We start from the raw sequence: 15,179 nt of genomic DNA on the forward strand, positions 1-15,179 counted from the left end.
TCACTAAAGCCACTACGACCGCAGCTTTAATGACAGAAGGACCGAAACTCTCCAGCTGAAGGACCACCTCACACCTTTTAACCAAACACCCAACGGCCGGAACTTCCAATCCATCTTTGATCATGCACGCGCCAGAGCTCCAGTGCGCTTAGAGGCGAACCAGAAGTTGGAGAAGTCTGGGGGGATCTCGCGGTAAAGGGGCTTAACTCATTTTCCCAGCTTAAGGCATGAACGTGTCTCACGGACTGCTGGCTCCAGCCATGGCGGGATCTCGCGTGCCCTTGGCGGACGAGCGCGAGCAGTTCCTCGGGCGCCTCGTGCAGATCGCCGTGCTCTGCGTGCTCTCTCTGACCGTCATCTTCGGCGTCTTCTTCCTCGGCTGCAACCTGCTCATCAAGTCCGAGAGCATGATGAACCTGCTGACCGACGACCGGAGACCCTCCAAAGAAGCGGAGATCATGATGATCGCGGCGTGAGGAGATCCAGGAGGACTTTTAGCGCTTAGGATGATTCACGGACCTGAAAAATGGAGAAGAGCTGAACTTTTCTTCTCTCTGAGCCCTGAGGAGGAGGATGAGAAGGAGGAGGAGGAGGTGAGGGAGGACATGGACATAGACTTGTTGAGCTTTAGCGTCATCCCTGTTTCAGGACTGCCAAAATACCAAATGCATGCTGAAGTACTAGTGATGTTTTTTAATAAACAGCGATGAATATAGACGTTCTTGTAGTGAAATCAGTGAAGTAAACTCTTCAAAATGAGGGTGTCAAGAGGACATAGAACATGAACACTTTTGGTTCCCCAAAGAACCATTTTTGCAAATGAGATGGCTGTGAAGAAACTTTTACACGTTTAAAGAAGGGCTGGGCGATATGACTGTATATATCGTTATCATGATAAATTAGCACGATACAATACATTATGCATATGCAGTATACAATACAGAGCCATGCTAGTGATATCCCATGTAAAAATAACACGTGGCTATGCTGTATTAACATGTGGGAACGAGATCTTAATGCATGGCTGCAACTTTGTAAGGCGTGGGAGCAAGATATTTAAGTTGCAATCATAACTTAGGTGTGGAATGAGATTGAGCCCTATTAAGGTGTGGTCAAGGTTTAATGATCTCATTCTCACACCTTACTAAGTTGTGGCCATGCATTAGGATCTCGTTCCCATGCCTTACTAAGTTGTGGCCATGCACTTTGAAGATCTTGTAACCACATGTTAATATGGCATGGCCACAGCTTAGTAAGGCATGGGAACAAGATATTGAAGTCGTGGTCATGACTTAGTGAGGCGCGGGAATGAGATCATGCCTCATTACGCTGTGGTCATGGCTTAATTATTTCATTCCCACACCTTACAAAGTCATGGCCACACATTATTTTTGATTATACAGGATGTCACCAGCAGGGCTCTGTGAACGTACAGTGACCAACTGCATGTTTCATTATAAAGAGAGCAACGTTAGACCTTAACTGGATTTAGTGCAACGCAATCTGCCAAATAAAAGTCAATGTGTTCACAGGTGTTGACATTTCTTTAAAATGTAGCACTACTTGCTCTTTTTTTCTCTGCTCCAACCAATCAGATGACTGGAAAAATAAATATCATTACTCACCATTTATCATGAAAACCTCTTGAAGTATCACAATATTATATTTCTTCCATATCGCCCACCTCACAAGTTGAAGAACCTTCACATAACAGAAAGTTTTCATCCTGGAATGTTATATGCTGGTTCTTTGAACTTTAAAAAGTTTTTCACACTCATGGTTCTACATAGCACCAAAAAGGGTTCTTCTGCTGTTACAAGCTTGACATATTAACAATAGCAGAACCCTTTTTGGTGCTATAAAGAACCATATACAACACATTCTCTATCAACATGAAGCACCACTTCACCATGCAAAGAACCATTTAGGCATGAAATGGTACTATGTAGAACTCACGGTTCTAAATAGAACCATTCTTTTTACTAAAGAACCATTGAAGATACATATGTTTGAAGAGTTTTTGTGCATTGTCAGCACCTTTATATTTAAGAGCGTAAAGGTGAGGACAGTTGCTAATACACCAGAAAAATGGGTTCTTGGGTTTGAACATCAGTCAATCTCCACATGGAAATTAAAGTCATCAACACAATTGCGTCTCTTACTTTACTTACTTTTGGCAATAATTGTGTTGATGTAATGTTTTATATGGAAATGATGCAGTGATGTAAATTCAGTGGATTCTTTTTGTCTTTGCAGAGCAGTCAATCATTGGGACTGGGGTGGAGGGGTGGGCAATATTGCAAAAATAAATTATCAGCTTACTTTGAGACATTTTCTCTTGTTAGATGAGAAGTATTACAATATTTCTTTTTTTCTGAGGTTTATTAGGAGCAGACAAAAAGTGGTGTCATATTTGAGTTGCATTGCAGTGCTTCACACACTGCGCGACACTAAATCCATTTAACCAAGATTCAAGAGTTTTATTGTCATGTGCACAGCAGAACAGGCAGTTGCACTGTACAATGAAATTCTTACTTTGCTGTTCCAGACTAATTATGTTCTCTTTGTAGTGAAAAATGAAGCCAGTGCTCTTTAAGTAGAAGCTATCCATGATACGCTCAGAAAAGCATAATGTGATATAATTTAGCAAAAAAATAAGATATATATTCTCATATTGCCCACCTTGGGGAGGATTTTTAACACTGATCTGGCAACTAAAGACTGGACCTCACTTGAGAAGAACATTTATAACACAACAGAATGTGTTATAACAAAACTTTACTGGAGAAGGAGAAAACATTCTTAACTTACAATGGAAGTTAATGTAACAAGGTTTTATTCACCACCGGTTTTGGACCAGTTCTGGTGATCTGTTCATCGGGACATTTCAACATAGTGTAAACAGCAGCTTTTAAACAGCAGAATTATGTAAAATAAAATTCAAAATGACAAAAAATGGAGATACAAAGTTTTGTTCTGACAGCAACAATATACCAGGTTTACAATAGAATAATAGTGTTCATGACTTTTCCTCAACTGGCACCCTGAATGTCTCTGTAGAGACCAATGAATACTGCTCTATCTATCATTAATTTTGAGATCATTGATAGTTACAGATGTCTGTGAGCAGTTGGTCCCACATTACACTGAAAATGGTCACTTTTTCTGGTTCTACCAAATCCATCCAGTCCAACAAAAGCATAATACGAAATTGAAAACTAATCTAGAAGTCATCAGTTTCTTTCTTCAATATTTTCTCCTGAAACTTTGTGTCCTTTGCCCTTAAAAAGGGTTAAACTGGCCTTCGTAAAAGCAATGGTGATACATAAAAGCATGAAAAATTAAAGAATCTTTTAACTGTTAACATCTTACATACATTTCTAAGCACTTAAAAAATGGATCTATATAGTTCTAAAATGTTTTTTTTTTTTCGGTTTTATGCGGAACTCTTTTTGTGTTGTCCAAGTGTTGTTTTAAAGATTTGAATGCGGCTCGATCAATAACCATGTTTTTTCAACTGAAAAATTCCACTTAAAGCTGCTGATTAGTGCAAGAAAAGCCTCTCAATTATTACTTAATTTTACTGAACTGCACTGAGAAATGAATTGTGAATAAAAAGAGTGTCATAATAATGTTTACTACTTTTGGAATATTTAAAAGTCTACATGTAGTTTGTTGATACACATCTTGCTTATAACTGCCTTATGATGTGTGCAGAACTCTTTTCACATCAGTTCTCTGAGGGACAGATCATCTAAACGAGAGGCCCTTCTTGTTTCATTACATAAGCCTCATGTGGAACGAGAGGGCAACTTTATGCTCAAATTGTTCCTATGATTCATTCTCCTGGTGGGTCTAAGGAGAACGGCTGAACTACCTGTGGGTCATATTACAGATATGTAAAAGTAAGCAGTAACCTCTGCAGTCCACTTAGAAACGAAAGGATGAGTTGTGACACAGTTGGTGGACATAATTGCTTACACCCTTACAAAGTGGGCCTTTTAAAGGGTCCTTTAGTAAAGGCAATGCACTATAAAAAAACATGGCTCATCAGATCAACCTAAAAAAATACTTCAAATTAAGGATTCTTTCAATCAATGTAATTTTTTTAGTTTAATAAAACTAGTTAAAGTGCTTGTTTCTACATGCAATAATTTCTAAGTTGGTTTGATGAGCCATTTTTATGGTATGATTATACAGTCATAAAACACTTATGGCCAAATTATGTTCTCTTGCTAATGTAATTTTACTACCCAGTTGCCGTTTACTTGCTCAGTTTAACATATTCAAAAAATAAAACATAAAATATTAAAAGTGCCAAAACACTAACAGAGATACTTATCATCACAGTTGTAATAAAGCCTTGCCCTTTTTAAAAAAAGGTGCCAAAAAATGTTCTCCCTAATTTAGTTATCTCCACCCGCTAGCTGGATCTCCCCCAATCATATGATACTATCAGTGTGAGGAGCAACTGAGGAGTAACTGCAGTACCGTGTGAAAGTCTTAGGCACCCAAGAAACATTTTCAAAATATATTTATTTGTGTAGTATTTGTTTATTTGCTGAGAAAAGTGTTAAATATATATAATAAATTTAAGTGACACTTTTTAATCCCACAAATGGGGAAATTTCACCTCTGCATTTAACCTATCCATGAAATGAAACACCACATACACACTAGTGAACACACACATTATGGGCAGTGAGCACACTTGCCTGGAGTGGTGGGCAGCCCTATCCATGGCGCACGGGGAGCAATTGGGGGTTAGGTGTCTTGCTTGAGCACCTCAGTCATGGACTGGTGGCAGTGAGGATCGAACTGGTAACCTTCTGGTCACAGGACCAGTGCCCTATCCTCTAGCCCACGACTGCCCCCATAGGGCATCCCAAATTATGGATGTTAGTGTGTTTGTTTAACCATTTTCTAACCTCTCCTCGAGGAAGCCCAGTATTATATGTAGTTAAAAAGCAACTCCTGGTTTGACCAATCAGTGCTTCATTAAACTGTGCTCATGATGTAATTGATGATATTAACAAGTCTCTGTGGTGGCTGTGAAGGTGTCAAGGAAAAATATGGACCCAAGAAACTGTTTTTATTGTTTTTATGCTTATTTGAATTATGAACGTGACTTTATTCTAATGTATATTGTGATAAACTCACTGCTGAGGTAAACTGTTTAAAAATTTGCATAGATGTCTAAAACTTTCACACAGTACTGTAGTTTCATTCAACTCAGAAAATTAATTTGACTGAAAGAATTGTTCATTCAAAGTATTTAATTAGGATGAATAAGACTATTATTAATATACTTAATATACTTCTTACTGCACTATTCAGGCTGAATTGATTAGCCATTTTTACACTGTGTTATGTCAGCTAACAGATGCCCAGGTTAGCTAGCATCACGCTGAGTTATAAAGGGAGACGGGCCATCCTGCCCACCCAGAGAGAGAGACCAATTGCACAGTCTTGGAATCCATGCAATGGATGGCTGTAGCTTCATGTGATCCTCTGATGATTCATTTAATATTTAAAAAATTACTTTGCTTGCTTGGGCGGCACGGTGGCGTGGTGGGTAGCGCTGTCGCCTCACAGCAAGGAGGGCCTGGGTTCGATTCCCCGGCCGGGTGACCGGGGTCCTCTCTGTGTGGTCCTCTTTGTATGTTCTCCCCGTGTCTGCGTGGGTTTCCTCCGGGTTCTCCGGTTTCCTCCCACAGTCCAAAGACATGCAGTCAGGCCAATTGGGTGTGCTAAATTGTCCCTAGGTGTGAGTGTGTGAGTGACTGTCTGTGTCTGTGTGTCTGCCCTGCGATGGACTGGCGACCTGTCCAGGGTGTATCCTGCCTTCCGCCCGAAGACTGCTGGGATAGGCTCCAGCTCCCCCCCGCGACCCTGACGGAGAAGCGGCTTGGAAAATGGATGGATGGAAGGACTTTGCTTGCTTACATTGTTATGACTGAAACAAGCTGAAGCACTCAAAGCCTGACACTCCATTCACTAGCTGCTAATGTTAACCTAAATATTTACGTTATTTAAGATTTTAGACTTATGAAAAATGAATATGTCATGTTGCAGGTTGTGATAAAAATGGTTACCATGGACGAGATGCATTATGAATAATAATAGGATTTTACTTCTATTCTGTCTCTCCCCAGTGCAGTTAACACACTGCCTCTAACAGTTCATCCACTGCTTTAGAGAAATCACTTTTGATCCCCTCCAAAAATATTCAGTGGACCATAAAGAACCTTTTAAAAGTTTAGTTTTGGATCTGGAGCTCTACCACCCTGCACAGCTTAGTTCCACCTCTAATGAATACACCTGATCCAAGTAATGAAGTCCTTCAGGAGCATCTGAATATGAGAGCCAGGTGTGCTCTGAACTCTCCAGAGTGGTAGATCGTCCAGGACCAGGATTGAGCATCCATGATGTAAAGGATGAAGGGAGAACCTGTAAAGTGGTCTAGAATCTTTACACTGCAAGCTCTTCAAACCTGCAAAAGGTTAATCACAAATCCTTTTTCAAACACGGTTCTCAAGGCAACCAAAAGTGGCTTTAATATGGCACAGTGTAGTATCCTACGGTACATCTAGCTTTAAAGAGCTTCCCCTACGATTTCCCTGGACAGAACAATCCTATTTGACCCAAAGAAGAATTTTACTGTTATCCGCTCAAATGCACACTGTATGAGGTTATATAATTGCTGAAAATATTTCGGAAACATTTGTCGTAACTCATCGCAGATGCCTGTCATGCGAGGTTGGGCCACATGCTTGGCATGCTAAGCCATTAATGGCTTTGCATGTGATGAGTGAAAAACGTGCCAAAGGCCTGGCCTGTAATCAGAGACTAAAACAGATGGTGGTGGAGATATATGTAAGAGAAGGCAAAGAACAATAATCCAAATTAGAGATTAGAGCCTCAAGCTATATATGACTGACCTAAATCCTGGGTCAACCAAACTATGAACAGCAATCCATATGCATGTACATGGCTATAGCCTCATCATCAATGTAATTGCAGTAGCCTATAAGTATTTCCACAAAACTCTGTAAGCTTTACAATGGACTTCCATATGTCATACAGACTGTAGTACAGCACTGTACTGTAGTCAATCTGGATTATAATCGCCCTGAACAACATGATCCAGGTTTATCCAAGCTTTCATTACAGAAAAGTCTCCTGGGGATTTGGGTGGCTCAGCCGTGAGGTTTGGTCCATGTCATCAGGGTTCGAATGGTGGTCTTCGGGGCTCCCCCAGTGGAGGGTCATTATGAGGTGACATAAATATGGCATGAATTTGCTACTTGTTACACAATACAAACAACATGTGTAACAAGTATGTTATCAAATTACTTTTGCATAAATATATTTAGGAATACTATTTAGAGCTATAATGTGAATACAGAGACACTTTTTGAGATGATCTTAATGTGGTTAAGTTGTGGCTGTTCAACACTTAAAGTGAACAAAGGAATAGCTTTGTGAAATCAAGGTTGATCCATTTTACTTCAAACCACTTTAAATGACTTTGTTTACATCTCTGTGACTGAATTATGCCAAAATATTCCTTTAAGGTACACTGGCTGCTGACACAAGTGTTCAGTTGTGCTCACAGAAAATGTATAATCTTCATAGTGGAATGAGATGCTTTGGAGCAGCTGAGCCTGAAGACACTATGCCCAGCAAAAGGGATGTAAAGCCCCCCACCACTGGGCTGTGAAGCAGTGTTCTCTGAAGTGATGGAGCTCCATCCGGTACTTTTGGTCCAGCATCAGTACTTGATCTCACTAATGCTCTTGTGGCTGAATGCAATCAAATCCTCATAGCAATGTTTTGACTTCTTGTGTTAAGCCTTCACAGAAGAGTAGATGTTGTTACTATAGCAAAAAAGGACAAACTCCCTATTAATAACCTTGATTTCAGAAGAAATGCTGGATTTGCAGGTGTATAGAAACCTTTGGACATAGAGTATCTATGAAAAGGATTTTTTATCAGCACTAAAAAGTAAATTAAAGTGCAGCTGCTTAACCTCACCCCCTTTTAAACCCAGCATCTCCTTTTTCACCACGGACCACTGCATATCTCTGCATATCATAGGCTCTATAAATATCGAATGTCAATGGGGGCAGAAATGTCTTGTTTCGTGAAAGAAGCTGAATTTTTGTCTGTCTGAGAATAGCACAATAATCAAGATGGAGAGTGAATGGGGACAATGCTCCTAGGAGCGCCGCTGCGCTACAACCTGGGCCTTCCCCACTGAGCCATGTTGAATGATTGATTCAAAGATGACTTTACTTGTGAAGAAAGAGGGAGTGAGGGAAAAGCGATGGAGGAAAAGGTCACTCCCGGTGGTGGAGGCTGTCAGGCAGCAGCGCTGGGCTGAGGACTGATGTGGTATTAGGAGCTGACAGAGCTGCAGAAAGGCACTAGAACCGGGGAAATGTCAGAGCGGAAGAAAAACAAAACACACACACACACACACACACACACACACACACACTGCTCTGCACCATAAATGCTACCATGACAGTAACAACAAAAAGTAAACTCACTTGGACGTCCCTATCCAAACAGAACAAAATGTTACGCAATAAGTGGATAAGGTTCGTACAAAAAGTGTCCCAGCTTATGAACCTAGTAAGGCAGCTTCTGGCTGAGAACATTCTGCAGTATTCATGAGCTCCTGACTGACAGCAAAGGGTGGGCAATATGATAACACGTTATTATTATTGTGCTCAATTTTGTCATGAAACTCCATATATGACAACTAGGTTAGTTTTAAAGAACTCATTCAGCCTAATGAATGTATGATGAATTTCAAGTCATGTTCATGTATCATGTGTATGGACGGTGGTCTCTCAAGGCCCCTGGGCACAGGTATCATTGGAGGCCCCTCCAGCCCCCCACTCTAAAAATAACACAATAATAACAGGATAAAAAAACAAGCTAGAAAACAACAGATCACTTTTGTTTATGTGCAGTTTGTTTATGTGTAGTTCAGTGTAATGTAAACAAACAAAACAAATAATTCTCAATATGAAATAGCATGTTAGTTCCTGCACATATATTTAAGCACATTTTTGAGCCACCTCAATTTGTTTGAATTGTTGTTTTTGTTTGTTTGGCTTGTTCTGTTCTATTTTGGATTTTGGTGTTCTTAGTTATGTCTGTCCACCCTGCTCTCGGTATCGATTATTGGAACCTGGACTGGCTCGACCACGACCCTGGATTTGCCCATAATAAACATCGCTTACCTCAGCACATGTGTCTGCCTCCTCGCTCCCCACCGTTACAGTACTGGCCCCATGGCTCCAGTCAGTAATCCATCCCTGGTTAGGACAGATCAGAAATAGGAGAGAGCGGGGCACAAGCAAACACATTTTATTTCTTGGAATAACTATGTTTTTATATAAGCAACATGTATATCTCTGTGACAAACAAACACTTGAACTTTATTTCTAGCACCTACCATTCATCTACAATTCCACTGAAAATGACGGGGAATTTATTGTAACACTTGCTAGAAAAGTCTGAATTAGTGCAAACAAAGTTAATTCAATATAATTCAATGTTGTAAGAAACAAATATATTTTCCAACCCTGACAATTTGCTCTCAATGTTTGCAGGGGGCCGCGGCTAGGACATGTGATAATATAGCCAGAAGCACACGCTGCTTGACCTTGCATAACAACATAAAAAGTGCATATAAATTGGGCCCCACGTTAGGCTGTACCTACGCAAACCTCTTTATTATTTGTAATTGAGTTAATTGTCTGAATGTGGCAGATTTGTTGTTGTCATTTCCAACCTGATTAGGTTTGCTCAGCTTTAACAACATAGTCCAGCTCTGTAGAGCAACACTGTAAATTATACAACAGGTGCGATGATGCAATCTAATTAGGAAGCATTCTGTCCATGCTACTTGTTTTTTTTTTACAATAACTATATCTGCCTCGACTGCCAAGTGCTGATTGTTAAATAATGACACGGGACGACTAAACAATGGAATTAGCAAAAATCAAAAAGAATATAATAGAGCAAACAAGCTGTGAAATGCTTTACAGACTGACTGGAACAAAACAGCATTCAGATTAATAAAGTATTGAACCTGATATTGTGTGCTGAGTTTAAGGGCTATATCTGTAATGCATAGTTCTACTAGGGCACTACATTTTGTTTGGTGGAAGAAACTGCCCATATAAAACATTTTCATACAATGTTTGTAACGTCTTTGAGTTATCTTTTTCTTTATTTTGCCGAACAGAGATTCTCATCATTTGTCTTTAGGTTTGTAATGGATTTTTCCCAACATGTCCTGTGAAAGTATGTATTTGTGGGTGGAGTATGACTTTGTCAACTGAAGAAAACATGTACACAGGAACCTCCATTGCATAGTAACATGTTGCTGATTTGATTTCACTCTAATATCTAATTTTTTTAATTTATTTTTGACCAATTGTTAGATTTTTTTTTGTCTGTTTAAGTCTGTTTATTCATTTATTTATTAATCTATTTATGATTTTAAACCAATTTTCTCCCCTACTTTAGTTTTGGCCAACTTCAATTCCCATCAGGAAACACACTTAGACAGTTGAAATATTTTATTTTTCATAAACGTTATCAAAGTACAAAGTACAATAGCGTTTTGACAGTTGCCCACCCATTACAAATATTTATAACTCTAACCGTTCTGTGTGAAATACTCCCTAAGTTTAAATAAAAACAAATGCAATAATGTGCAAGTCATTTAAACCCTCTGTTTAATTGAAAATAGTACAAAGACAATATAAGTCATGTTGAAAATGAGAATTCTTTTGTTTTTTGAAAATATTTGCTCACTTTGAATTTGATGCCAACAACACGTTCCAAAAAATTGGGATGGGGTCAACAAAAGGCTGGTAGAGTTGTGTAATGCTATTAAAAAAAACAAAACGAAAAAAAAACTAGAGGTTAATTGGCAACAAGTCAATAACATGATTGGGTCTAAAAAGCATCCCAGACAGGCTGAGTCTTTCAGAAGTAAAGATGAGGAGGGGTTCACCACTCTGTGAAAGACTGCACAAGCAAACAGTGCAAAAATTCAAGAATAACATTTCTCCACATAAAACGGCAAAGAACTTCTGCTTTTCAGCATCAACAGTACATAATAATAGTAAAAGATTCCAAGAATGTGGAGAAATCTCTGTATGCAAGAGTCAAGGCCAAAAACCAGTACTTGCTGGCCGTGATCTTTGGGCCCTCGGGCAGCACTGTATGGGCTCAGAAACACTTCTGAAAACCACCGTCTGTGAAAACAAATGCAATGCAAGTTAAAACCATGCAAAGAAGAAACCACAAATAAACAAGATCTAGAAACGCAGCCACTTTCTCTGGGCCTGAGCTCATTAAAAAAAAAAAATAGAGACGAAGTGGAAAAGTTTCCTGTGGTCCCACAAATCAACATTTGAATTTTTTTTTGGAAATCATGGACACTGTGTATTGTTGTCTTTGTGGTATTGTCCTTTAAAAATAGGGTTTACATGATTTGCATAACTTTGCATTGTATTTTTATGTAATTCTGCACAGTGTCCCAACTTTTTTGGAAATGGGGTTGTAGTTAAGAATACCAAAGTCAGAAGCTCACTGATTGTAGGTGAAGCAGGTAAAGAATGAATGTGTTTTTGAGCATCTATTTGTCCCTAAAGGACAGGATTCCTCCTAGACCTGTGTAATTATGTAGATGTGTAAATGTGTATATGTATGAAGGGAGTGAACATAGTCTCAGTATCCAGTGTCAATAAATCTGCCTCACTGCAAAAATATCTGACAGCTTGAAGTCTCATAAGTGATTGGTATTTTTATGCAGTCCTGACAGATGTTAAACAAAATCAAGAGTCTGCCGACATGCCGCAGGGGACGTGGCCCAAAAAAGCCTCACTTTACTGTTTCACTCTCTCAGGAACAAAGCTCTTCACTTTAATCACAGCATTCTCCATCATCAATCTCCTGTTGAGACATCATACATTGAAATAGGTCGGTCCAGTTTGCCAAAGATGGATTAAGATTAGTCTGGGACTAAGACGGCTTTTCAGTGGAGAATCTCCTTTAACAATGAAATGTGGTCTAAATCTGTGAGCCACATATTCATGAGAAGATTAAAGTGTACTGAAAGATTTGAGGCCTGCAGGCCAACAAATGTAGAGCTAAATATGATATGAAGTAAACTTACTGTAACACTTCCCAGACATTTTCAAACACTAAAGCTTACATGACTTGTTCAAATAAGGTTTCTACAGAATGTTATTCCACAGTGTAAGTCAGCTTTCATGGGGTTTTGACTCCAAGCATGTTGGTTTGGCAAAACAATCAATTTAACGCTAAATGTAGCCAAGTGGGCAAAACACATTTGGCATCTTAAGTTTGCTTCTTCAGTTTTTAAGGTTGATAGCTAACAAATAATGGAAATGTCAAAGAATTGCAGTTGGCAGTAAGTTAGTCATAGTTAAGAGGCTGAAAAATAGTGGAAATGCATTACTGAGAAACATATTATGCCTCACTCGTGCTATTCTGATCATCTGGAGGGTAGAGCAGTTTTCATTTCATTCCCAAAGCTGAAAAAGCTTTGCATGAAATGGTGCTTCAGCAGAATGCTAAGATTGGTTAGCTTACTAGTTAGTTTTCCTTAATTTACCTGATAACAGTGTTGACAAATCAGTCAGATGCACTTGTACATGTGCAATTCTTGTGTACATGTGCTCTGACTAGCGTTAGCTTGAGCATTCACTCACCTGGAAGAGTAGCTTTTGTTGCTAAAACCTCCTCCACACGAACTTCTTTCACTTTATTCCATTTTTTATTTGTTTTAAATTTGCCTATATAAATGTTTTGAAAGTTCTCAAACACTATTTTTTTGTGCTTCTACTTTTTCTTTTGTATTACTGAACATTTTAGTCTGTTAGTAAAAGACTTTCTCAGAACTTTGCAAACGGTCAATTACGTGGTTTCCGGCAACGCATGCCGTACTGTTATCCATAAAAAAGGACAAAAGTACATAAAATACAGTCGGAGCAGCCATCATGAGATAGGAAAAACACTCCTCCAGATTTTTCCTGAAATCAGCTCTTTTCAGCTAAAGTCAGTCCACTTTCAGAGGCAGCTCTGGGTCACAGTTTGGCAAACTCACTGTCACGTGGACCCTTGCCAAAGCAGGAGTAAATGCAGTTAGATCTATTTCTTTTTGAAGGAAAAAAAAAAGATTTGTCATGCTTGACCTTTGTCAAGCACTGATGCGCACACACCAGTCAGGCGGACGATGTGATTGTATAAGGCAAAAGCAGCAAGGAACCATTTTTATAGCCTCTGAATGAATTTAAACGGTGTGCTGCAATGTTTCTTTACATTTAGGCCTATTATAAGTCAGTCATCATTTAACATTAAAAAGAAAAAATGAGCCACTTAGCAAGTCATGATAACAAGAAAGTAAACAAAATTACTTCATAGAATTTGATTTACTGTCTCATAAGGTTAATTTAATATCTCATAATTATGATTTAATTCTTCATAATTAGAAGATTCTCATAGCGAGTAAACATAGTGAGTAAACAAATGAGATGCTATTGTCACATTTGATATTTCATAGTAACAAGATCTCATTTCCAACCTTTTACAAACAGCTAATTCATAACAATGACATACTATGTCACAATTAACAGTATCTCATAACAAAAGACTATGTTGATCTCCTATTAATTCAGACTTAATATTGCACAATAATGAGGCACTATTATGTCACATTTGACAGTATCTCATAATAACAAGATACTCTCTTAACTATGACTTCCTGTTTATAAATTAGTGTCCGAATTATAAGACTAAGCTATGACTATCCAAAACTAAAAAATCTTAATATGTTTATTGACATATCCTATTATTATATATGCAAAAGAAGCCCTTAATTCCAAACATATTTTACAGTCACTGGTGTTATATGAACATGGTGTAACACCAGTGACTGTGACTCCAGTGACATTCTGGTTAAAACTGAAGGTTTTGTAAATTGGCTGATGGTCATTGGTGGTCAAGTGACCTTGAGCAACCATTTAAAATAATAAAATAAAAATGACATATGGCTTTATTTTGACACCATTTTAATTATACAGCCATTAAAGCACATAACAGCGGTGACACACAGACATTTATTAATGAAATTAATTAAATATAGTGAGCCTCGACCCAAAGAAGCAGTTTAATAGAGTTTAAAAAAATACTATGTTCAAATGTAACATAAGACTCCTGATAACACCAGTGACCAAAATCTCTGCAACACATACATTTTTAAAATAAAATATTTTTTTTAAATGTAGCATAATGTTAATGATATAAAAAGTAGACATTGATTTGTTTTAAATAAATTCCAAAGTTAAACCTCTTAAAAATATTGTTTTATATTAAAATGGCTTCTTAAATGTCAAAAATTGTTTTTGTGATGAGCTGTTTTACATATGCAGAGTGAATATTAAACAATAGAAAACAAATCAGAGAAATCAAGGGAAAAGTATTATTCAATCTTAGGCCAATTGTGCAAATATACATACTGACCTTTGGAGCTGTGCCAAATATTTTAAACGTCTTTTTAGCAACCTTTGTGACATGGTTTCCCACTCAAAAAGGAGAATGACCCTAGTACATCACCTTTGACAGTATTTTATTATAATGAGATCTCATAATGAGACCTATTTATGAATGAGCACCTCATTTATAAGACTCAGTTAAGACATAATATGTCATACTAGAGATATCTGACACTATTGACAGTATTTTATAATAAGATGCAATCTCTATAAGAGATAGAGATGGTTAAAGCTTAGGATTTCAGCTATAAGACTCAATTATGACTTTTATTATATAGTAAATATGAGACTCTACCTTATTAGGATATATTAAGTCGGATCAATTAATAAAGATTAAAAATGATAATTAATAATTACTTATGAGACCCTGAAATTGAGATACTGCTATAATTTAGAACTTTATGATATCACATCATTGCTATGAGACACTTTTATACTTTTATAATAAATTACTTAATGGCTAAATTTTCTTGTCGAGGATTGTCTCATCAACATTATTAAGACAGAAACGTTACATAATAGCAAATTGCTTGAGTGTGTGCATTAGGGTCAGTTAGGGCATCCCAG

General features: G+C 38.0%; 1 protein-coding gene across 1 annotated transcript; it reads left to right on the forward strand.

Moving 5' to 3' along the window:
• rprm3 (reprimo, TP53 dependent G2 arrest mediator homolog 3) lies at positions 1-1,529 on the forward strand. The gene has a single exon (XM_017706037.2). It carries the CDS (start codon positions 228-230, stop codon positions 474-476), a length of 249 nt encoding a protein of 82 aa, XP_017561526.1. The 5' UTR covers positions 1-227; the 3' UTR covers positions 477-1,529.
• The last annotated feature ends 13,650 nt before the right edge of the window (positions 1,530-15,179 follow it).

Source organism: Pygocentrus nattereri, chromosome 9 (assembly GCF_015220715.1).
Source record: "Pygocentrus nattereri isolate fPygNat1 chromosome 9, fPygNat1.pri, whole genome shotgun sequence".
NCBI lineage: Eukaryota > Metazoa > Chordata > Actinopteri > Characiformes > Serrasalmidae > Pygocentrus > Pygocentrus nattereri.